General features: G+C 46.4%; 2 protein-coding genes across 6 annotated transcripts in view; one reads left to right on the forward strand and one right to left on the reverse strand.

Annotated features, from left to right (window-relative positions):
• The first annotated feature begins 38 nt into the window (after window positions 1–38).
• On the forward strand, window positions 39–10,450 carry GABARAPL2 (GABA type A receptor associated protein like 2). Its single transcript, XM_026495254.4, has 4 exons — window positions 39–192; window positions 517–572; window positions 1,751–1,923; window positions 9,850–10,450. Exons 1-4 carry the CDS (start codon window positions 159–161, stop codon window positions 9,938–9,940), a joined length of 354 nt encoding a protein of 117 aa, XP_026351039.1. The 5' UTR covers window positions 39–158; the 3' UTR covers window positions 9,941–10,450.
• Window positions 6,963–25,346, reverse strand: part of ADAT1 (adenosine deaminase tRNA specific 1) — a 42,815-nt gene continuing 24,431 nt past the window's right edge. For 2 of the 5 annotated variants that reach the window (XM_057314259.1, XM_057314258.1), the window contains 3 exons: window positions 19,488–19,701; window positions 18,748–18,969; window positions 6,963–7,758 (listed from right to left, as the gene is read on the reverse strand). In XM_057314259.1, coding sequence (XP_057170242.1) covers window positions 19,674–19,701 — 28 coding nt within the window. In that variant the 3' untranslated portion in view covers window positions 6,963–7,758; window positions 18,748–18,969; window positions 19,488–19,673. Of the gene's footprint in view, window positions 7,759–18,747; window positions 18,970–19,487; window positions 19,702–20,933; window positions 21,987–25,346 lie in introns of those variants that run through there. The other 3 variants (XM_057314257.1, XM_057314255.1, XM_057314254.1) reach the window with 2 other exon arrangements.

Raw genomic sequence — 25,346 nt, forward strand, 5'->3', positions numbered from 1 at the left:
GAAGCCCCGCCCCCGACCGGTTGCTAGGCTCCGGCAGCCGGAAATCCCGCCTGCCGTGTAGTCGCTGCTGCCGCCGCCGCTGCCGTCGTTGTTGTTGTGGTTGGTTCGCTGAACTCCGCGGCTCCGAGAGCCGGCTGCATCCCTTCCCCGCCGCCGCCATGAAGTGGATGTTCAAGGAGGACCACTCGCTGGGTAAGGGCTCCGTCAGAGGCTGGGTGCTGGGGGTCGGGGCGGGTGGGCCCCCTCCCCCACTCGGGCCGCCCTGGGCTGGGCCGGGCGGGGCGGATGCTGTGCTCTGGCCTCGGGTCGCTGAGGCCCCGGCGCCCCCGGCGGCTGCCCACGAACGCTGTACCGCCCTTCGCTCTTCTGCCGGGAGGCAGGGGCCGGGGGCCGAGGCCGCTGAGACGCCGAAACAAGGGCCCGGGGCGTGCGCAGGTCGCTGGGGGAAGAGAGACGGGGCCCGGGAACTGGAGGTCGGGCAGGCGCGACCGTCAGCCGGGTCTGTGTCTCCCACAGAACACAGATGCGTGGAATCTGCGAAGATCCGAGCGAAATATCCCGACAGGGTTCCGGTGAGTGCACTCCCCGCCCCCCCGCCCCCTCGCCTCGCTGTCACCCCGTCGTCTAGGACTCGTGATAGGGCCCCGGGCCATTCAACAGTTGACAAGTTGAGGTTCCAGTCCCAGTACAGTAGCAGACAGGCCAGAGTGGGTTAGGGGACTTCCGGGGCCGTGGCGTGAGGGGCTTGAGCTGGTGCTGTTCAGGGTGCCTCAGTGCTGAATCTCCCGATCTAGGCCAGCGAGCTGTCTGCAGCCTCTGGGCTCCCTCGCCAATTATGTAAGGAACGATGTTCTAGGACAGGGCAACAGGTCACCACCACTTTTGGGAACAGCGGTGGAGGGAGACTGTCACTTTGGTCTTAGAAGTGGTACTTTAGTCTCAGGACACTCATCTTTTAACTTTGAGCCTCTATCTTTACTTGACTTCTAGCTCCCTTTCCTCACTCTGATCCTGTCATCCTTTCCTGACCAAAAAAATCTGAGAAGCCTCTGAGAACCCCTTCTCTCGTGGTTTCTCCTTAATCAGTAATAAATATGATCCTGTATTTCTTTGGTGGTAGGGGATAAAGTTTCTATAATCCTTACCGATTTTTAAAGGACATCCATGCCTGTCATTGTAGCTTTTTGTTTGAACAATTCCTTTGAGGAGGGATTAGGAGAGACACATTTGAAACCTAGTTCAGGGAGAAGCAACAGGCCAGATGAGGAGTTTGGTTCTTGGCTGGCTGGGATTGCCATTCATTCCTGTTAGTCCATCCTTTCCTGTTTTCTGTGTCCTTGGGGTCTTACTTCCCCTGTAGTGTGAAGGCAGATCCATTCTGGCATCCTGGAGTAACTGGCTGTAGATGAAACCCTCACCAGATATTCTCAGGTCTGCCCAGACAAAATGTTGAAAAGCTTTGCAGTAAGGGTTTCTCTTACGCTTGCTGAGATCCAGGATGATAAACATAATTGACCACAGAAGAACACTTTCTGTTTCCGTATCATACATTGATGTCAGTTCTTAACCTCCAGAGTTAAGAGTTTGTGGTTTATTAAATCAGGGGCATATTTTCCAGTGTTGTGCAGTTTCCCACCCACCTCCTTGCCCACATACTATTCATCAGCTCCCTGACAATGCAAGGCCAGAACAATGCAAGGCCAGAGCCTCACCTTAGAAATCCAGTCCTGATCTCTCTTTGCTTTCCTAGGTGATTGTGGAAAAAGTCTCAGGCTCTCAGATTGTTGACATTGACAAACGGAAGTATCTGGTTCCATCTGACATCACTGTGGCTCAGTTCATGTGGATCATCAGGAAAAGGATCCAGCTTCCTTCTGAAAAGGCAATCTTCCTGTTTGTGGATAAGACAGTCCCACAGTCCAGGTGAGAGGTGTTTACTGGCATTGGCCATCTGCTGGCTGTTTACAGAACTCCAAATTTTGGAGGTCAGAAAACTCTTAGAGGTCCTGACTGGAAATCTGGATTTTGTGCTCCCTGACATGAGGAGCTCAAGGAAAATAAGAAAGGGCTGTAGTACATGGGAATGTGCTTTGGATCAAGAAAATAGAACAGAGTTGGACTTAAAAAAAAAATGACATCTAGCCTCAGACCCTCATGAATCCTTTAAAACAGTTGAGGATTTACTTAGGCTTAAGCCATCAGTAGAACTGAAACCTAAAATGAGGCTTTTTTCAAATGATCCATGAAATAAGTCCTGTCATTCTCCACTGGGAGCTTGTGGGCACTGCTGAGGCTCAGCTTTAGTTAATCACCCTGCTGCTTGCTCTCCAAACTTAGTCACTTCTATGCCACCGTGCGAGTCTGTAGCTGCCTGATCCTCAGGTATGCTGAAATGGCTGCTGTCCAGCACAATGCTCTGAGGTCTCTTTACAGACTTACACCTCCCTGGTACCACCTGCTCCGACTGTCAGAGTAATTGCCCCCCTTGCCCTAGCTGTTGTGCTGCCTGGAAGCATTCTTTGGGATAACTTGGGGCCTGAATCTAGGCAGGGGCATTACAACTCCCTTATTCTGTGTAGTTGACAGCCCAGCTTTAGTCCCCTGTGGAAAAAAGAAGTTGGATTGTCTCCTTCTAAATTCCTGGTCAGCCCTCTGCCATTACTGGTTGAGTAGTAGCCCCTGAGCCAGATGCTAGTCCCTATCCCCTGAGTGTGAGTTCCTGGCTACATCTCATCTTGGAGACCCAAACTAGGTCTCATCTGTTATCCCCCAAAAGTAGTACTTCTGAAAGCTAAGGCTTTCAGAAGCCCTGGGAACTAGTACAGTGTGGCCAAAATATCCCTTTGAAAATCCTTGAAAGCTCCAGAAAAGGTATAAGCCAAATGCCAGTCCTTCTCCTGTGAAAGGTAGAGAGCTCTGGCTACTTTTTGGTCTGATTTCTTGCTTTCCCAATCTCCACCACCTGCATTTCCTCTGTTTGGCAGAGTAGCAGGCTAGGGGGGAAATGAAAGGTTCTGCCTGAGGAGAGAGGCCTGGCCTGCCTGCTAGGTGTCGTTGGTCTACTACAGCTTTAGTTCAGGAAGCTGCGGTGTTGGTAGAGGCAGTCCTGCCGCCTCTTGGGGCTCTTCCAGCTTTCCTTCCCAGGCCTCCAGGCATTGTGGTGCTGCCTGCACTTTTCGTCAGGGTGGGAAGCCCTGGGCATCTGTGGTCACACTCAGCTTCTCTTAAGGTGGTGGGGAGGTAAATCTGCACTCATTCCACCTGCAGCTTCTGCACAGTCTTGGTGACCCTGTCTTCCCTCCTTCCTGGAGGTGGATTCTTAGTGAAGGAAGTAGGCAACTACGACCTGTGGCATTGAATTTATTCGATCAGTTCTGATCCTCTGATATTTCTTAAAGGAAACAAGAAGGCTTCTGGAGACATTGTTACTCTGAAGGCTCCATGTTAATCTAGCAATTAAAATGGCTGCAGATTAGTAACTGCCCCCTCCCTCCATTATCCCTGAGTTATAAATAGAATTGGAAATGAGAAGTGATTCTCAGGGCCGCAGAGGCTGCTTCCTTTTCTCTCCCAGTCCCATTTGCCTTTCCACCCTGGTAAGAATTTGCCCTAAAGCAGATGACACCAGTGACCCAAGTCAGGATTTTAGAGGATCCCTAACCGGGCTTCCTCTGCCCAGGCCTTTGGCCCCAGCTAATGGCTTTCTGTCCCCCACTTGATGCAGCAGTTTGGTTTTATTAAGAAAAATTGTTTCTAAACCAAAGTGGTGTGTGACATCATTGGGCCTTATGCAAATGCTGATCACCTGACGGCAGCACACAGAATTGCCACAGGGTCTCCGGTTAAAGCTGGAGTGTGACTCAGCCCTGCCATATCCTCCCCAAGGCACTAGAGCAGCAGCCTCTTCCTCAGCTCCTTCCAGCCTCCTTAGGGAAGTGCGGGGCCTCCCTTAACCTTCCAGCAGTGCTTGCAGCCTTCAGAGGGTAGCTGGCGAAACTGGAGTTGGGAAGGGGTGAATCCAGGCCTGTGGGAGCCCTCTCCCATCGCATAACAGACAGATCTTCAAGAGGATCACTTGCGAGGTGGGAGGCGGAGCCAAGTAGCTTCAGTTATTCTTACCTTGCAGTGGAACTTTGGGAAAGTGTTCTGGAACACAAGTGATAATCATGTAAAAATGTGGTTATTGTTTAGAGTAGTGAGTATTAAATACTGATTCTAGATATAGAGACCAAGGCAAGTCCCAGAGAGTTTTATTTCCTAAATTCTTTCTGAGTTGTATATATATTTTAAAGTAGGGCAGAGGGGGTAGGATCTCAACTCCCTTTTTGCATTTAGCATTGGAAAGTTGAATTCTCTGCCTAGGTTCCTGCATCCAGAATCAGGCCAAAAACAAAAGAATTGTGCCTTGGTGAAGACAGAACTCGAGAAAGAATATCAGTGTACAAGCTTCCCAGTCATGGCATTAGAGGGGAATCCAGACCTGGCAATGGTATCTACCTTTGGTCTTTGTTTAGAACACAGACGAGTCTTGTGAATCCCCGTTTAAAATAGAAACAGTAGTATATTATTAAAGAAAACCTCTCTAAGATGTGATAATTTGCGAATGTTACATTTGGAAACCGGTGTTGTTTAAGATTGTGGTGCTTAGCTGCTGCTTTGATCTTAAAGAGATAGTAAAAGGAAGTTGTGAGATCTTACAGTCCATCCTTTATTTAGAAATGTGCTTAGGTTAAGCAGTTTTGATCATTTCTAGGTAAATACCTCTTCAAGGGTTTATTCTAGCAGTAACGGAATAGGGTTTATTTATAGCAGAGAAAAATCTGACAAAAGGAATAGCCAGTGTTTTTATTTTTTAGAATGTTGGGAGCTTTCATGGCTACATTACCTTTCACTTTGAGGTGGTTGCTTTTCCAGGGTCCACAGCAGTGACCATTGTCCACCCCTCCCCCACCGTCCTTCCTGCTGGGAAAGAGAGAAATCCAGGTCCAGTGGAAGCACGTGGGCTCCAAAGCAGATGGGTGACCAGGTGTGTGCCCGTCAGTCCAGCCAATTCATGAGTCAGGCTGGAGCCCACAGCCTTCCCAACCTGACCTTGGTCAGGGGCTACGGGAAGGTTCTGCGGGGATTAGGCACCCACACAGTTCTGGGTCGGCCTCCCCTAGTGCATGTGCTCTCGAGTAGCTTAAAGCGATTGTTCACCCTCATCAGCAGCACAGCCATTCCTGGATGTGGACCCTTCTGAAAGGTGCCGTGATTATTGGTTGGCTTGTCTGAGTCTGTGTGACCCTGAATGGAGGGGTGAGTGACAGAGTTTTAGCGGTCAGTTTAGGTTCACTAGACTCAGTACTTGAGGTCCCACCACACCTTAGATTGGCTCCGTGGCTTGAAGCTGCCATTGGCTTTTCCCATTTCTTTCCTTGTTAGACTCATGGGTTTGGAAGGTGGCAGTGCTCCTGGCGCTTGGCCACCCTTCTGGGATGAGTGCATGTCTAGCTGATGCCACAGTGGTGGGCTTTTGGGTCTGGAGGTCATCTCCGGGAGTGAGTCTTAACCAGTAACTTAGGCAGGAAGCCTTGGAGTTGCGGTGTTGCGAGTTGTCAGGCCGTCCGGGAGGCCTGTGCGGCTTAGCCCGGCAGGCGCGTTGGAGCCACCGGTGTGCGGGAGGCTCCTCGGCCGTCCCGACTGCGGCCTGCCCGGCGCCATGTGGCTTGGGCCTCTGTGACCTCTGAGAGGGAAACTCGTTTCTCAGAGGCTTGTGGAACTTGCCCTAAACTGACATGCCAGCTTCCTGCTGGAGACTGCCCGCCAGCAAGGGTCGAGTTTTGTCCCCCTGCACTTCCATTTACCTCTTTAATGGGACTTAAAGTGTAAACTGTGTTTGTGGCCAGCTCTTTTTGGCTCCAGACCAAATTTTTTGGACCTTGTATGTGTGTGGCCCGATCCCGTAAGAGCTATTTTGAAGTCATACTGTACAGACGTCTCAGTCTTCTTTCGTGGCACTCAGTGACACTCGGCGACACTCAGGATCGGGCCTTCGGTCACAGGCTGCTGAATGGCGTGTGCGGCTCCCAGCCTTGAGTAGCGTCAGTTTCCAGGTTTCTGCCCAAGGGCTGTCCTGAGTGTAAGGACCGAGTACTGCTGCCAGCTGAGTCAGGTTTCCACACGAGGCTGCTTGACAGAAAAGGAGACCAGCGAGAGGACTCTTAGAGTCAGGGCACAAGCAGCTGGTTGTCGCATTACAGGATCTGAGGGAGAGCACTCTGTGACACAGAGGCTGGCAGTGGCGGCCTTCCTCGCGCATCAGTTCCAAACGTAGAATCTCAGGCCCCGCTCTGACCTGAATCCAGAGAGGCACTGGGGCCAAATGTGCGAGTGATTTCAGATGCGTGCGTGTGCGTGCGTGTGAGAGAGAGAGAGAGAGAAGCGCTGTTCTCGGGGAGAGCTGTGCGGAAGGCACAAGGTGGGGCCGTGCGGGCAGTAGGACAGGTCTGTATTCACTTGGAGGCGGCACGGCTCAGTGCTAAGCATGTGTCCTCGCTTTGTGATCTGGAGTGAATCATTTAACTTCTCCGTGCCTCACTTTTGTTATTGCCTCACTTTAATATTATCTATAAACTGTGGATTGTGATCCTTGTGAGGATTATATTGCCTTAGAAGATTGCTATGAGGATAAAAAAAAAATGAATGTAAACAGAACAGTGCTTGGCACAGAAGTGCTATTATAATTAGGAATTTTATGATCACCCTCTATAGCTGCTGAGGCACTGGTGAAACAAATTTCTAAACCCAAGTTCTGCTTAAAAGACTGCAGTCTAAAGACAGGGAGGACCCAGAGCCACGTGATGACGGGCCTCCGCGTAGAGTCTCAGCCTTAGGCAGCGGGGGCTCCAGCAGTGCTGTTCACCGCGGGGAGTCTGGGGGGCCACCAGTATTTATGGAGCCCCTCAAGTATTTCTTTTCCCTTTTTTTTTTTTTTTTTAAAGCTTTTATTTATTTAGGATGCCTGGGTGGCTCATTCGGTTAAGCGTCTGCCTTCAGCTCAGGTCATGATCCCAGGGTCCTGGGATTGAGTCCCGCATCGGGCTCCCTGCTCAGTGGGGAGCCTGCTTCTCCCTCTCACTCTCCCCCTGCGTGCTCTCTCTCTCAAGTAAATAGAGATTTTATGTATTTATTAGAGAGGGAGAGAGAATCTGAAGCAGACTTCCCAGTGAGCACAGAGCCCGACGCAGGGCTTGATCCCATGACCGTGAGATCACAGCCTGAGAGGAAACCAAGAGTCAGATGTTCAACCAACTGAGCCACCCAAGCGCCCCTCCTTAAGTATTTCTAATTCAGCGGTGGGATTTGGAGTCATTGGACTGGGGCTTCTCACTTGCTGGGAACCGAGCGCACTTAGTCTGTCAGATGGAACTGGACGTGACATTGGTATCACGGAGTGGCTGCCTTTGAATCGCACACAGTGTCTTTTACTTCTGCCTCTAAATCCCTCTGGTAATGGTCGTGGGGAGATGGTGGGACAGGTGCTCATCAAGGCCATCCTGGGCATGTGGATGAAGTGGGGCTAAGAGAGTTGTGCAATAGCTGTAGCTGTTTTCCCTGTCGCCTCATTCCGAGGCTTCTCAAAGAAAAGCAGGAGTCATCGGAGCCTTCCCAACCACTGGGTAGAGGTCTTGAGAGATGCAGCTATGTGTTAAGCCTTTGGCTGGTTGCTGGCTCCTCACTGCACTTCCTAATCACGTGGTTCTTAAAGATAAGTATCTGAAACAAACAAAAAAGACAGACGTCAGTAGAGCATGAAAATCTTGATCTCAGGGTCCTGAGTTCAAGCTTTATGTAGCCTACTTAAAATAAGAAAAGAAAATAAATTAAAAAGGCGAGCTCCTGTCTCCCTTCGGCAGAGGCGTCATCAGAGATGATCCCACCTGGCTGCACCTGGAATCATCTTGGGCATTTTAAAACATACTGATGCCTGGATCCTACCTTCAGAGATTCTAATTTAATTGGTCTGGGGTGGGGCTGAGGCTGGAGATGTCTTAAAGCTCCCCTGTGATTCTGTTGTATAGCTGAGGCTGAGACCCTCCGCTCTAGGGGGCCTCATGCAGGAGTTCCTTCTACCCACCGTCCCTCAGGTTGTCACATGTTCCAGGGCAATGACAAATGCACGCGTGCCACATTTGTAATTTAAAGTGTCCTAGTACATTAAAAAAGAAACCGGTGAAATGAATTTTAGTAATATATTTTATGTATCCAGTTTTTCCAAAATGTCATTTCAACATGTAATAAAAATTGAGGTTTTTACATCCCTTTTTTCACAGCAGGCTTGAAATCTTGTGTGTGTTTTACACTTACAACACATCCCAGTTCAGACGAGCCTCATTTCACGGGCGCCTGTAGCCAGTGACTGCGGTCCTGGACAGCCAAACTGCAGGACGTTTCTCTCATAGCAGAAATAGCACGAGTGGACAGTGCTGTTCCAGGGAGTCCTTATTGTACACATTCCAGGTTAAGAGCTCAGGAGCACTGTGTTATTTACCAGATGCTGATGACAGGTCATTTGTATTCAGACTCTTCCACCCCCATGTTGTTTCTTAAGAATTCTCATCTGCCCACGCAGCCATCCAGGCCAAGCTGGCAGTTGGGCAGGAAGAATAGGAAAGGGAAACTCCCCCCCCTTATACATGCGGCCCATATCCCTGTTTACGTGGAGGTCCCACGCCGCCTGCCGAGAGCACGCCAGCAGAGTGGGGCAGTCCCTGTTTCAGCGGCTCGAAGCCCTCTGGCCCTTGTACCGAGTCCCGCATGGAAGCATCTGCTGTGGCCTGTGCAGCTAGGGACCTCTGATGTCTTCGGCTGCCTCCCTCTCAGACCACTGTCTTACTGCTGGTGCTCGTTGGCCCCACACGTGTGGGCACATGGACGTTCAGCACGTGTCTGTGCCTCCTGCTCCTCGCATAGTACAGTCACGTGGCCAGAGCTCGCCTGGGGTTCCCCGTATTACTAGTCTTAACTCTGGAGCCAGTACAGCTCAGTTCCGTGGCAGAACACTAGACGAGGTCTCCTGTTCCGCAGGCTGTTCTGTGGCTTCGGGAAAACCAGCTTTCCCCCCCACACGTTTAGGTTGAGCAGTATCTATTTCTGGATGGTTCTCAGGAGCGTTGGGCAGGGTTTCTTTTGATCCCAGATACAATCTGAGAGCTTTTGGCATTACATGTGAGGAAAAGAACTTCTCTTTGATGGCCCTGATGCCAGTTGCTAGGTTTCAGGGGTTTTGGTGGGGGGGGGGCTTCCACAAGATTGAACCCACTTATATTTACTGTGTTAGGTACGGATTATAAACCTTCACATGAGCCTGAAGGAGAAGCAAGCCCCACGTAGTCTTCTTTACCTTAGTCCTCCACCCACACAGGGATGGGCCTCTTAGGCTCTTAATTTTGCTTAGGTTTTTCCTCTTGCCCTTGGCATCCAGAAAGAATTCAGGTACTAACCAGGCAAGCCCACTCAAGGAACCAGCGCTGGCCTCTGAAGGAGTCATTTGGTGAGGGTGCGGCAAATGGCCTTGCCTCGGGGCAGGAGGATGGAGATTTGATTCTATTCTTATTTACTGATTGCCAAAGGCCTAATTTATCTTAACCTTTTGTGGCTCCATGTCCCTTCTGTAACACAGGATTGTTGGCACAGGGCAGTGCTGAGATTGGAGTTACTTTCATTTTCATTATATCTACCACTCACAGTATGGCAGAGGAGCTGGTTTCAGCAGTCACGTCCCTTATCCTCAAATCAGCTTTCTTCAAACACCTAGACTCAGTGACCACACCCAATTCTCAATGTTGTTTTCTCTTTTCTTTCAAGCCTAACTATGGGACAGCTTTACGAGAAGGAAAAAGATGAAGATGGATTCTTGTATGTGGCCTACAGTGGAGAGAACACTTTTGGCTTCTGAGGGCCAGCGCTGGGCTAGGTGCACCGTTCCCGCTTGTGTATCTTGTAAATAGCCGGCCGTTTTCAGTTACCAGACCTCTTCACATAGACCTAATTAGTGCATTTGTAACTGGATTTCTTAATATATTGGAAGGTTTTGTTTCCTTAGATTAGTAAATTATCATACAGAGTTTTATTTTGAGTTTTCTTTTTTGTGCACTGTCTTCATGGCTGTACTTTCCAGGGAACTTGTTCCCTGAGGATCATTATTTAATGAAGATATTTCCATATTAAGTGAGGTAGGTGGGGTATTAAAGTGAAAGGGAGGGAGATGATGCATTTCTTCTGGATTATGTTTGAAGTGTTAAAGATGGCTAAGTATTAAAAGCACCCAAATTAAATCCTTAGCAATCAGACACTTGCTTCACTAGATTTTGCCAACTGCCAATCATGTTGGACTGAGCTAATCTGTTCCTCTTTATGAAGCTATTAAGGTAAATAATTAACAATAAAACTTCCTCTTATGAAGGCATTGCAGTGTGACCATGTCCTTTATTTACTTTCTTCCAGAAGGGTCATAGCAGTGGTTCTGCATCTGCTAGGCCAGTAGGAGGGCATGTGGGGCCCCTGGCTGCACCGCCTGGGACAGGAAGCAGTGATCTGTGTCATAAGAGGGGCTTTTTTTTTTTTTTAATGGTTAATATATGCACGTGGTTCAGATACAAAGATTATAAAAAGGTAGACATTGAGAAGTCCTCCCACTACTGTTTTCTGACTTCCTAACCTTCTGCCTTATGGGACACTACTTTAACTAGTATCTTGTTTCTTTGCAGTGTTTATTTTTGGAAGTATAATTAAATATGAATATATATATATATGTCCTTATTTTCTTCTGTTTTTTTTCCTACAAAAGAAAACATATATATTTATGTATGTTGCTTTTTTTCCCATTTAACAGTATATCCTGCTGACTTTTCCATACCAGTTCATAGGGAGCCTTTTTGTTCATTTTTACAGCTAAACGGTATGTGAGTATGTCATTATTACGTACCTAGTGCGTGGGCCCTATCAATGGCGTTTGGGTTATTTGCAGCCTTTCACCATTACATACGGTGTTGGGATGATAACTGTACAAACACGGCCTCTTATTCATATGTACCTATATGCATTCTTCCTGGGGCTGCTCTCCAAGTCCTCTTCCTAGAAATCACAATTAGATTTTCCCATGCCCACGAGTTTCATGATTTCTCACAAATTACTATAAATATGTAGGCTTGCCAGAACACAAATACATCTAAGAGGAAAGCTTCATTACCTCCTCAGATAGCCTGTGTTGGAGGCTAGAGCCCTACAGAGATAATCAGGATAAAGAAACTAGGGGTCACCCCCAGGATCTAGGAACATGTAGTTAAAATGACTGCCTTAAACTTTCTACTAGGGAAGAAACCAAGAGCTTTAGCTTTGTCTTCACCGGGTTACAGAAGCGACCTGTCAAAGCTGTCTACTGAGGTCAGCTTCCCAGTCAGGATCAGAGGACTCACGTGTCATTAAGCATCCTGTTGGTCTTTCCCAAACCTGACTCAATAGAATCTGTGGTCTCTTTGCTGGTAGTTTCGAACTAGAAGCAGGTACAAGCTGACCTCTGAGTGAGCAAGGGAAAGGGAAGGAACAAGTTCTGTGTTGAATCTTGTCTGCAGTGACATACACCCAACTCAAAACTGGCTTAAAGCTCTGAAGAGGCTATTTATTATTTCGGTTACTGTGCAGGGATAGTTCACTGGCTTCACACACAGCTCGAGCCAGAGATCGAATGATAACATCAAAACTCTTCCTTTTGGTTTTGTTTCCCTCTGTGTTGACTTCATTCTCAGGCAGATTCCTCTCACGTGATGGCAGAGTGGCCCCATCAGTTTAGCAAATCCAGTGGAAGAGCATTTCTTCTGAGGACAATGTTAAAAGTCCCCAGGAGGACTCTGGCCTCACTTGAATTACCAGCTAGCCCCTCACCCTGCCTGCCTGAGGCAGGGACTGGTGGGAAGGAATGGTAAAACCCTCCCTAACAGTGTGAACAGACTAGGATTATAGAGAAATGGGGGAGGGATAGCTTTCCAAAGGCACTTTGATCTGTTTGTTTCACAACCACAAACCCACAAATGCAACTGTGAACAGAAATAGTAGAGGGAAGAGGACAATAAAAAAGCAAGGGTCACCGAAGGCAGCTGTGTTTTCCTTTCTCTTAAAAGTAATTTATAGGGGCGTCTGGCTGGCTCAGTTGGTACAGCATGTGACTCTTGATCTCTGGGTCTTGAGTTTGAGCCCCATGTTGGGCATAGAAGTCACTTAATGTTTTTAATTAAAAAATAAATTTAAAAAAGTAATTTATAGTTTTTAGCGAACACTCATTGGATATCAGATGATTTATATCTGTTACTACGATTAGTTTTCAAAAGGCACTCATGAGATATAGGTTGTGTAATTGTCATAGCTACACCGCTACCAAGTGACAGCTGAGACACCAAACTTGAGATTTAAGAGGAAAGACAGTTGGCAGTGTGAAATCACATCATGATGTTTGTTTTTTCTATTTACGGTGTGCTTCACACTAATGGACACTGAGGAACAAACAAGAATAAAACATGACCCCGTCCTCCAGAAGCTCACGGTATGGGGTAAACCTACACATAATATAATTACAATGTGATATTAGAAAGTATTATTGGAACAGGGGAGGGAACAGCCGTTATCTATAAAACAAACTATTGAGGAAAGCAGCCCTATTTGTAATACCAATAAAAATGGATTTGTCAATCTTGCCTTTAAATGTAGCATCTGAACGAAGGTTTGAAAAGTTAAAAAAAAAAGTAGCATCTAGTTTCCCCCAACTCTAGTCCTTAAAAGACAGTAGCAAGACTTTACAGATGAATTGTATCAAACTATGTAAGGAATCCTTAACCCTTTCTTAAACTTTTAGAGATAAGAAAAAGGGAATCACAAATTCATTTTGACACCGAAAATCCCAATGCCAAAACTTTGTAAGAGAAAAATTATAGACTGATCTTATTTATCAACACAGAAAAATCTTAAATAAAATACTAGTAAATGAAATTTAGCAGTGTACTAAAATAATCATGACTGGGGCGCCTGGGTGGCTCAGCTGGTTAAGCGTCTGCCTTTGGCTCAGGTCCCAGGATCGAGTGCTACATGGAGCTCCCTGCTTAGCAGGGTGTCTGCTTCTCTCTCTGACCCTCCTCCCTCTTACGCTCTCTCTCTAATTCACTTTCTCTCAAATCAGTCAATTAATCATGACCAGGTAGAGCTTAGCTCAAGAATGGGTCATATAGGGGCGCCTGGGTGGCTTAGTTGTTAAGCATCTGCCTTCGGCTCAGGGCATGATCCCAGAGACCTGGGATCGAGCCCCGCATTGGGCTCCCTGCTCTGCTGGGAGCCTGCTTCTTCCTCTCCCACTCCCCTTGCTTGTGTTCCCTCTCTCGCTGGCTGTCTCTCTCTCTGTCAAATAAATAAATAAAATCTTAAAAAAATATATGGGTCATATAGTCCATCATTATGTCTACTAATAAAATATACCAAATTAATAATTAAAATAATTATCTCATAGGTGAAGAAAAAAACACCTGAAATAACTTAAAACCCATTCATAGTTTTTAAAAAACCTCTTAGCAAATTAAGAAGGGCACTTCTTTAACTTGATAAAGGGAATCCTTAAAAAATGCAGAGCAAATACTATTTAAAGCTCCGGTAAAGAAGGCGGTGTGGTGGTGATACTGGGATAGACAAATACAGTACCGGGACAGAACCCAGAAGGAGATCTGTATATAAAACCTATGTCAAAGGTGGCACGACAAGTCAGTAGGGAAATGAAGAGCCAGCCAACAAATATAAATGGTACTGTGAAATCTGAAGGGTGAACTTCGTGGTATGTGAACTGTATCTCAATATTCTCAATTAAAGCTGTTAAAAAAGGCTATCACTGCTTCTACTCAACGGTGTCCTGGCATAAAGCCAATACAGTAAGAGGAAAAGTAAACAAGAGGCATAAAAATGAGACAGGAAGACTAAACTGTTCTTATATATAGACAGTGATAGTCCACACAGAAAAATCCAAGAGAATCTGTGAAACTTAAAATAAATAAAGTTCAACACAGTTGCTGGATACCAGAGGAGTTACAAATATGGATGTTGTTTCTACATCCCAGCTGTAACCAATTAGGGAATATAATAGGAAAAAAGATCTCAATAGGAGCAAAAATCTATAAGCGCAAAGGAATAACTTTAATATGATATGCAAGACCTTCATGGAGAAAATGACAAAACATTATTGAAGGACATGAAAGAAGACCTAAATAAAAAAGATACACTAATACACCATATTCAAGGATGAGAACGCCCAATATTGTAAAGCTGCATGTTGCCCCCGGTTATGCGATTCCAATAAAAATCCCAACCAGTTTTTGTTTTGTTTTGTGGACTCTGACAACTGATGCTAAATCCAGCTAGAAGAGCAAAAGGCCAAGAATAACAAAGACGTGCGAAGAAAAACAAGCTGGGGAAACTTATCTTAGCAGTAGTTAAGTAATTAAGACTGCACCATATGGCTTAGAGACAGACAGATAAATCAAGAAACACAACAGAAACCCAGAAACAGACCAATGTTTAAGATATAACAGTGATAGCATGAAAATCAAAAAGGAAATGATGGACTAGTTAATCGACAATTCTATAATTGGCTATACATATGGAAAAAATAGATCCTGGGTGTCTGGCTGGGTCAGTCGGAACAGCGTGTGACTCTTGATCTTGGGGTTGTGAGTTCAAGCTCCATGCTGGGTGTGGAGATTAGTTAAATAAATATTTAAAAAAATAGATCCCCATATTACACCATGCATAAAATAACTTCAAGATAAATTAAAGATCTAAATGTGGAAAAGCAAAACTTAAAAAAAATCTAGAGAAGAAATTAAGAATATCTATGACCTTGGAATAGGTAGGGAGTTCTTAGACAAGATACAAAAATACAATAAGGGCGCCTGGGTGGCTCAGTCCATTAAGTGTCTGCATTTGGCTCAGATCATGATCCCAGGGTCTGGGGATCGAGCCGGTATCTCCGTATCTCCGTATCTCGGCTTCCCTGCTCAGCAGGGAGTCTGCTTCTCCCCCTTCCTCTCCCTCTGCCCCTCTGCCCCTCTGCCCCTCTGCCCCTCCCCCCACCACCGCCCATGCTCTCTCTTGCTTGTTCTCTTTCAAATAAATAAAATCTTAATACAATAAAGGAAAAAATGGATACATTTAAGTACATTAAAATTAAATTTAATTAAAAAATGAAAGACTTGCATAAGGAAAAAGTCACTATAAACAGAATAGGAGCTACAGATTAGGTGGACATATATGCAACAGATACAAATTTTTTAAAAAGATTTATTTGAGAGAGAGCATGAGAGGGGGGAGGGTCAGAGGGAGAAGCAGACTCCCTGCTGAGTGGGGAGCCCAATGCAGGACTTGATCCTGGGACTCTGGGATCATGACCTGTGCTGAAGGCAGATGCTTAACCAACTGAGCTACCCAGGTACTCACAACAGATATAGATTAAAGAATTCATATCCAGAATAAAGAACTCTTCCAATTATTAAGACATAACAACCCAACAGAACAGTGGGCCAAGGAGAACAACAGAAAAATCCTTAACATTACTCAAGGCCACTGTATATGTTGCACATTGCACCAACTCGGGTGTGCTTTTCAGACTACAGTGTGAATAGTGCCCCCTAGCGTTGTGTAGCGCACAAGCTCTATACTAAAAGATACAATCTTATACTATATGGTTGGTGGCCCTGTGAAAATGCAAAGGAGAGTAAACTATGGGATACCATTTCACACTCATCAGATTGGCCAAGTTGTAACATTTAAAAATGGTAGGGAAGGGGCACCTGGGTGGCTCAGTTGGTTAAGCGTATGACTCTTGATCTCAGCAAGATCTTGGGGTCGTGAGTTCAAGCCCCACGATGGGCCCCACACTGGGCTCCTCGCTGGCCTACTTAAAAAAATGGTAGGGAAGATGTGAAATATCTGGCACTCTTATAAACTGCCTCTGTGAGTGTAAATTGGTACCATCACATTGGAAAGAAATTTCACAATATCCGATAAAAATGCAGATAACCTATGACCTAGCAAATTCCATGTCTAGGTATATCCTAGAAATAGTCCCACTCATGTACAAGAGACACGTCCAAGAATGATCACTGCAGCCTTGTTTGCCTGAGCAAAAAACTGGAAACCAGCTAAATGTTCACCAGCTGAAGAATGGAGGGGTAGGGTAATATGTTGTATATTCATACAGCAAGCGACTCAATCTTGTGATCGTGAGTTTGAGCCCCATCATGGGTGTAGTTTACTTAAAAAAATAAAATCTTTAAAAAATGTAAAACCATGCAAAATAACCATATGTATTGCTTAAGGATACAAACTTATGTAATAAATGTATTGAGGATGGTGACTGCCTAATGGAGGGAGGGGAAGAGTATCAGGGAGGCATGGGGGATGGTAAATGTGGGGTTTCAAATACTACTAGTCCTGTTTTATTTCTCCAGAAAATAAAAACATGAAGCCAATACAGCAAAATGTTTACTGTTAATTGTGTGGTTGGTGTTAATTCTTTTTATCGTTATGTGTAAAGTATTTCCTAACTTTTTATTTCTAAGTTACATCAGTGAGAACAGAGACTGGGTCCTTCTCAAGGAAGAACACACGGGTGCCTCCATTTCTCACTTCCCCTTCCCTCCTCAGCCCAGGAGAGGCTGCCTCCTACTTCCCTGACCCTGCACTTGCTGAGGATGCCAAAAATAACCTCGACCCTCCGTGGGGGAGGAGGCGGGGAACAAGGTTCTTAAGTTCTTACCTTCCTTGTCTCTTTCTATTAATATAGTCTACCCTTTAGATTACTCCCCCCACCCCTCGAAGCTCCTGTCTTTTCCCTCTGGCCTCCCAGTCACACTCTTTCCTATCTTCTCCACTTGCTCCTGAGCTCTCCATGGCCTCCAGGGCTCCGTCCACACCCCCCTTCTTCTCTCCTCATTCCATCCACATTTCCTCTGGATGATTTTACCCTAACTCATGTCCTCAAGGATGTCCTACAAATAGATGGCCCCTAAATCTCTAGCTGCAGCCCATCTCTCCTGAGCCCCAAACTAGCCCCTGCAAATGTCCACCCCCAGTCCTCATCCTCAGGTAGCACAGAAAGCCTACACTCTGAAACTGAGCCCATTGTCCCTGACCTGCAGCTCCTCTCCCCAGGGTCCTCTTTCCTGATGCATGGTGCCACAGTCCTGTCACTGCGCAGTGACCTGGGAGCATGCTCTACTCCCTCCTCCTCATCCCCCACCCGCAACCAGCAGATCAGCTCACTGGTCCCCTCCCTAGGGCTCCCAACACCAGCATTTTCTGGGCCTCGTCATTTCTCCTTGAATTACTCCAGTAACCCCTCAACTGCGTTCTCTCCATCACCATCCCCGCCCCTGCCGTTCCAGCCTCCCTGCCACAGAAGAGAGTAATCTTCCTAAAGTGCATCTTCCATCCCAACACCCTTTTCTCATAATCCCTGAATGGAGGAGTCGTCAGGAGAAAACCATTCGCCTTCGCGGGGTGTATAAAGTCCTCCCTAACTTGCCCAAGTGCCTCTCTAGCCCCTCGTACTCCACCAGCCCAGCCGTGCCCTGCTGTCTTCTCCGGCCTTCGTGTATGGTGATTTGGCCCCAAATACCCTTCTCTCAAACTGTCCCTCACGCACCATTTCTCTTTGTTCCCTAACCCGTAATCCTTCCTTCTGCCTTTGTCTCTTTGCTCAAGCGAACCTGGGCCTGTGTGATCTTCCCACGCCCCTCTTCCAGGTGGGGTGTTCAACCTAGATCACAGCCACCTTCACACTTCGCTGTTCCACTGTGATGACACTTGCCCATCTTCCCTATCAGTCAAGGAGCAACAAGAGGATTGTCCCCTATCCCGGAACCTCGGGTGCATAGCATAATGGCTGGCATAGTGATGGTGTTCAGAAGGCATATGACTGGTCGACCTGGGGCTGACAGCCTACTTAAGCGCCAATGCATCTTTTTTTTTTTAATTTAAAGATTCATTTATTTATTTATTTGACAGAGAGAGAGAGGGAACACAAGCAAGGGGAGTGGGAGAGGGAGAAGCAGGCTTCCTGCCGCACAGGGAGCCCAATGCAGGGCTCGATCCCAGGACCCCGGGATCATGACCTGAGCCGAAGGCAGACGCTTAATGGCTGAGCCACCCAGGCGCCCCAGCGCTAATGCATCTTAATTTTTTTGCAGTGGTTGAAACACACTGTGGCCACATGCGGAGGGCATGGGGCAGTTTTGGGCACCCAGGCACTAGTCCCAAAGGTGGCCTGGGATCTCCAAGGAGAATTTGGAAGGAGGCAGTATCAATTTTCTTTTCTTTTTTTAGAGAGAGAGAGTGAGGAGGAGGGTAGAGGGAGAGCAAGAGAGAGAATCTTAGGCTCCAGACCCAGTTCGGAGCCCCAACATCAGGCTCCATCTCTCAACTCTGAGATCATGACCTGAGCCAAAATCAAGAGTCGGATGCTTAACCAACTGAGCCACTCAGGCGCCCCGGCAGTGTCAATTTTCTTAATCTCAAAAGACTTGCTCTTCATTAGACCAAAGGTTAGAACACTTTAAAAAGGGCAATTGGTTCCCCTTTTCATCTTTATTTCCTTAGGGAGGAAAAAAAACAATCCTGGTGGTTGACATCAGGGAGGCAAAGCCACGAGAGTTAGGTGGGAGGATCTATATATACCTCTGTGATCAACAGCTTTGCTTCCTTGCCCCCTGCGCAGCTGGAGACGGGCCGTGGCTTCCAGATGTGGGAACGGTGCAGGCAAGCGAACGTGCCAGTGCCTGGTACGCAGACTGAGGCTCCACAAAGGCTCGCCCAGTAGGCTTCTCCTATGGACAGTCTCTCGTGTTGATTAGCAAACTCTGGGAATCAGGATCAGCGAACTGAAGAGTCACTTACAAGCTGAAATACCAAGGCTGGTGTTCCCTGTGTGCCAGGCAGGCAGTCCTCCCCACACCCGTGTTACCCATAATCTCACCGTATCCCTGTAACCCTATTGTCTGGGGGAGCGGGGCCTTCATTTCAAAGGCGAGGACACGGACACTCTGCGAATGTACTGACCTATCCAAGATCACACCACCAGTACATCCTGGAGCCACAGTTCCGACTTAGGCTGATGGTCTGCTAGACCAGAGGATACGCACTGAAGGCCCGTGTCTCTGTGTGGCCTCTAGACATGTATGTAACAATCCAACTTTCCTGCTTCTCCTGAAAAAAATTCTTAAGATCTGACAACAATCAGTTGGAACAAAATAATGGCTCCTCGTTGGACAAGGAATACACTTCTCAGTTCACTCCACTTATTTTAAGTTTCCTACCCCTGGAAATACTTGGGTTTGCAACCCTTGCACCATAGCTTCTGCACATTCCTTTACTTTAGAACAGGATTCCCCCAAAGTGGAGGCAAGCAAAATACTAACCCATGGTGCCCTTCATCTTTCGTGAAGGAGGCCAAGAGGTGGGAAGCACCGTCTGGTTGGCCCGTGTCAGCTCAGGTGAGTGGGTGCTGTCATCTGGAGCCGGTTGAGAATGTGCTGCCACCGTCACCCCGAAGCCTTGTTTCTCCCACTGCCGGCTGGTTTCTTGGCTTGGCAGTTACGGATGGGTTAGGACAGAAGTGTGTTCACAATGGCACTGGATAAACGAAGAACAAAAAGTATGGCATGAAAATATTAGCTGAGGAGCGCCTGGCGGGCTCAGTCAGTGGAGCATGGGCCTCTTGATCTTGGGGATGTATGAGCCCCATGTTGGTCTTAGAGATTACTTAAAATTAAAAAAAATATATTAAAAGAAAAGGGTAATCCCAGATGAAAAGATATTCACTGGCAGTCAAAATAGCCCAGAGTCGTAGCAATAAAAAAGGAATTGGGTGAAATCTTGGCGGCGATGAGGGAATATACCTCGAGAAGAGCTATTTTCTCTCAGTTAACAGAATGTAATTCAACCAAGACAGGGTGAACTGGATTGAGTGTGCAAGTATTGTTGAGCAAAGCATGGGGTGCCCACAGCAGAACTTCTCAGAGATTTCCTGAGGTTGTACAGAAAGGTCTTGTTGAAGCAAAGGAAGATGGTGGGAATGGGCTCTGTTACCCTGCTCTGTTGACAGGTTGGTTTCACCACGAAGGAGCCCACCGTACCTCTCCCCATGGAGACATTGCTGGGTTTCAAAGCGCTTTTCATTCTCTTGGCTGCCTGAGCAAACAGCCATCACTGTTTCCATTGTGAGCTCCTCTCCTCTTGGAGCCAAGCCCAAGTTCAGGGAACATGTGCTTGAGACCAACATTTGGCAGCCTGGGTCCCCACTTGGAGTGACTCTCTGTCTTTGCCTTTTTCCTATTAAGACTTTGCTGAATTTGGAAATTGAAATGCAGTGCTGAACACGCTTACTGCTAAAAGCTGGTTTCTACCTCTGGCTGGCTCATTAGTACAAGGGCCAAAAAGGCCACACCCAAATTCAGGACCCAAGTGACCAGGCTAAGACAAGAATTATTTCTATCTCTCTCTTTCACCGACATAACTGAGGCCATATGTATCTCAAAGCATCAATGGACTCAGGTTCCTGGAGAAAATTTCTTTTTGCATTATTGACGCAATTAAGAATTTTTATGAGAAATCCTACGTCACAGTTGAAAAAACCAAGCACGCTAATCGCTGGGACCTCATTTGGTAGAACAGGTGACAGGTTAGAAGTCAGATTAAATACTTTCCCCACATCCACATAGCAAGTAGTGGCAGAGTTGGTACTAGAACATAATTACCGGAATATCCTGATCAAAGTTTATTCTACTATACCAAATAATAGGACTAGGGTTTGTTTTTACATTTTTAAGTTGAGGTATAATGATATACAATAAAATGCACAGATCTTCAGTGTACAGTTTAATAAATTTTGACAAATGTTTACACCCATGTAATCAACACTTCAATCAAAAGTTCCATAATCCTAGGAAGTCCCCTTAGGCCTTTTTCCACTCAACCCCCATCCCTCATCTCCCCCCACCAGGCAACAACCACTCTTTGATTTCTATCCCCCTTGATTAGTTTTGGGGCCCCAGTTTTAAGAACTAAAAACGGAACACATGCAACTTTGCCTGCAGCCCTGAAGTGTGTCTGCAAATTTTCCTCCCCTTTTTGGACCACAAGTACGACTTCACATTTGTCTGGGATCCATGTGGACAGCCTTCCAGGAAGTCAGTCTTAACCCCAGTACAGACAAATTTAGATTTAAAGGGATTCACGTTTTACGAGATACGAAGGCCAACTACGATTCCTCAGCATGTGATACAAAAAGAACACTTCTTTCTGGAAAATAGTTTTCTTCAACATATCTACTTTCTTGGCTCTTTCCGTGTCCCATCTCTCCTTCAGGATAGCTGCCTTTGTATCTACAGGAAGAACCGCCCGAGCCCTTGCGAGCAAGCACATAAGCATTTTCTACTGAGAGGTCACCTCCTGGTTCCGGTCACCTCCCTGCTGCGCGGGGCCTCCTCTTCCCAGCTCATCTGGCCTCCCCACACAGCATCTCAAGAGGACAGTGGTCGCTGAAAACCTAACGTTGTCCTAAGCCACTGAACCAGCTTGCTAGGAAACTGGGTTTTAGAAACTGGACAAGTTGGGCGAAGGCTTCCTCAGAACAGTCTCCAAGCCAACGAATGTTTCCAAGGTCCAGGTGGAGGCAGCTTTCCACCAGCCACAGACACGACCAAATCAGACGGGGCCTGCTTCTCTTCCAAGCAGAGCGCTGGCTGCCAGGGCGGGTCATTTTCTCCGTAGCAGCTCCGTTTCCCCAGACAGTGAGCTAATGCTTGGCACCGGCAAACTCCATAAAATGAGGCAGTTAGCCCCGTGCTTTCAGGCAGAAATGACTGCATGGAATATATACGCACAATTATTTCAATCGAGCCAGAATTTTAAAAATTCTAAAGAAAAAGAATAAAAATTATGCACACAGATGTAACATTAGAATCCACTTGTGCACCCAGAACAAAGAAGCAACGCTGGAATGTACATGTTCCCCAGGAGCCACACTTCAGAAGATGGTCTGTTAGGTGATTCTGTAGAATTACACTCAGAGCTGCCTAAAATAGGTTGGAGAGTCTCTCTTCCCTAAACAATGTCACTTCTGAGTATTTCCTGGGGTCTTGACTGCTTAAAATACAGAAACATTTTTCCATTTTTTAAATTTCTAAAATAGGCACGATATTAACATGGTTCAAAATTTTAAAATAACACAATATAAGGGGTATTCAGTGAGAAGTCTCCCTCCCGCTCCTGGGCCCCAGGCATTCTCTTACCCTCCCCTGTGGGCCCCGCGTTAGTGGTTAGTGGTTTCTTGTATCGAGGCAGAGATAGTTTGGCATATACAAGCAAAACACAGATATAAACTTCTCACCCTTCTTTTTTATAGAAATGGAATGTATTAACGCTGTCCTGCATTTTTTTTTTTTTGCACTCACTGTATTTAGAAACAGAAACTTGAAAATGGATTTCAATAAGGAAAAATTATGTTCATTTACCCATCGATCCAGCAAATCCCACTTCTAATCTATCCAAAAGATACCCTGGCAAAAATGCAAAATATTGCATGGAGGCTATTCACAGAGCATTTTAAAAAGAAAGAATGAAATGTCCACTAACAACTTATAAAAATGGCTGGTCAGTGCTGGGCCAAGCGACAAATAGGGGAGGAGGATGGGGGACCTCTCTGAATGTACCTTGTTTTTCCCCTGATTTTTTACTTGTTTTAACTTTGGAATCATATAAATATTTTACATGATTTTTTGAAAAGCCACTCTCCCCCCCAAAAAAAGCAAAATGAAACAAAGTTAACTGTGTATAGATTTGGAGCAATAACTACAAGAGGAACGACTTCAAGTGACTTTATTTATTTTTAAAGATTTTATGTATTTATTTATTTGAGAAAGAGTGAGCAAGAGAGCATGAACAGGGGGAGGGGCAGAGGGAAGGGGAGTAGCAGACTCCCTGCTGAGCAGGAAGCCTGATGTGGGGCTCGATCCCGGGACCCTGAGATCATGGCCTGAGCTGAAGACAGATGATGAACCGACTAAGCCACCAGGTACCCTTCAAGTGACTTTAAAACACAATCCCTAGATGAGGGTTTCTCAACCTCAGCCCTACTGACATTTTGGGCCAGATCATTCTTTGTGACGGGGGCGTGGCCTGTGCAAGCAGCATGTCAGCAGCACCCGAGGCTCAGGCTAGCAACACTTTGCCTGTACTGTTATGCGTCATTGCTGGGCGAATTAAGTGCCGTGTGTGCAAGTCCACTGGGAGAGAGTCTGAAAATGTAGGTGGAGAGGACAAGCTGGGCCACAAGGAGCCCTTCCTTCTTACAGAGAAGCACTAGGGTTGGTCAGGAGGCAGAGGGAGTGAGGACATGTGGGCAAGAGGTGTTATTATAAGGGGGAAGGGAGGGATGGGGCAAGGTAAGCAGACTTAGGATTGGCTAGTTTGACTCATTTCGGTGGTGTCTAAGGCACAAGGGCTGTCCCTAGTTTTCTGGTACCTGGACCCAGTTGATGAGGGAGGGCAGGGGGAGAGCGGCCCAGAGTATGAGAGCCCCACACAGCAGGTGGCTGGGCAACGAGCTCTGGAGTGCGTGGTGTGAATCTTTTACTATCTCTGGGAGTGGGCTAGACTCCTGGGGGCAGTCTCTTCAGGGTAAGTGAGGCCCCAGATGTCAAAGCATCAGATGCACATGATTAACACAGGGAAGACAGCTGGACTCTTGCACCCCTTGTCTCCTAGACTTAGCCTGGGTGTCTTTTCTCTTTGCCAGCTTTAATCTGTACCCTGTCACTGAAATAACAAGAACTATAACAGTTTTGCTTCACTCTGTGAGTCTGTCCAGTGAATCATCAAACCTGAGGGTGGTCGTGGGGATCCCTGACTCAGCTGCTAAAACCATGAGGTAAAAGGGTGATAGGGAACTTCATGATGGGGTAGATAAGGCTGACACCACTGAACCCACTGCTCAGTCACTGATCGTGGGGCAACCAGATGTTCCTCTTCATATTATGCAACAGAAGTGTGCAGAATCACCTAGGTAGTTTTCTTTTCTTTCTTTCTTCTTTTTTTTTTTTTAAGATTTTATTCATTTATTTGAGAGAGAGAGAGAGAGCACGAGGGGGGCGTTGGGGCAGAAGGAGAGGGAGAGGGTAAAGCAGACTCCCCACTGAGCAAGGAGCCTGATGCAGGACGCGAGCCCAGGACCCTGGGATCATGACCTGAGCCAAAGGCAGATGCTTAACCGACTAAGCCCCCCCCCCCAGGCGCCCCACCCAAGAAGTTTTCATGTCAAATCAGCTGAACTTGAATCTGATCAAGCCTCTACACATAACAAGTTTGGAGAAAATATGGGGATAGAGGAACCTGTTAAACAACACTGGGAGGGAATAAGCAGCCAAATCCAGCCTGTGAGCTATTACACAGGACAAATTACCCATTCCTTGAACTAAGAAGGAAAGAGAACTGTTACAGATTTAGTGAGACAAAAGACAAATGAGCCACATGCATTGTGTGGAACTTTCTTTTTGGATCCTAATCTGAACCGATGAGTAGTCAAAAGATGCTTTTGAAACAATAGGGGAAAAGCAAACACAAAATGCAAATTAGATATTAAGGAATTGCTGTTAATTTTATTGGGTGAAATAGGATGGTTAGGATTTGCTTTAGAAAGCTCCAAGAAAAACAACTGGAAGGGGCAGGGGAGAACGGATCAGGTAACAACAGCATAAAAGCCAGTGACTGTTAAGTCCTGGGGATGTATACATGGGGGTCTGTTGCACTGGTCTATTTTTGTGTCCTTTTAAAATTTTCTACAACACGTTTTAAAAGGGTTAGAAAAAATGAATTTAAAAATTAGAAGCATCCATCAAAATCCTAGAGGAGAACACAGGCAGCAAACCTTTGTGACCCTGGTCGCAAATTCTTGCTAGACATGTCTCTAAAGGCAAGGGAAACAAAGGCAAAAATGAGCTATTGGGACTTGTCATCAAGATAAAAAGCTTTTGCACAGCAAAGGAAATAGCAGACAAAACCAAAAGGCAACCAACAGGATGGGAGAAGAAACTTGCAAATGTTTTATCAGATAAAGTGCTAGAATCCAAAATCTATACAGAACTTATCAAACTCAACACTCAACAAATAATCCAATCAAGAAATGGGCAGAAGATATGAACAGACATTTCTGCAAAGACGACATCCAAATGGCCAACAGACACATGAAAAAATGCTCAGCATCACTTGGCATCAGGGAA

Source organism: Ursus arctos, unplaced genomic scaffold (genome assembly GCF_023065955.2).
Source record: "Ursus arctos isolate Adak ecotype North America unplaced genomic scaffold, UrsArc2.0 scaffold_19, whole genome shotgun sequence".
Taxonomy (NCBI): Eukaryota; Metazoa; Chordata; class Mammalia; order Carnivora; family Ursidae; genus Ursus; species Ursus arctos.

Excerpts from the sequence above, each read along its gene's own strand:
- GABARAPL2 (XM_026495254.4), top strand. The coding sequence starts at position 159 with ATGAAGTGGATGTTCAAGGAGGACCACTCGCTGG. Across the intron at positions 573-1,750 it reads AATATCCCGACAGGGTTCCG|GTGATTGTGGAAAAAGTCTC; the intron begins GTGAGTGCACTC and ends TTGCTTTCCTAG. Across the intron at positions 1,924-9,849 it reads AAGACAGTCCCACAGTCCAG|CCTAACTATGGGACAGCTTT; the intron begins GTGAGAGGTGTT and ends TTTTCTTTCAAG.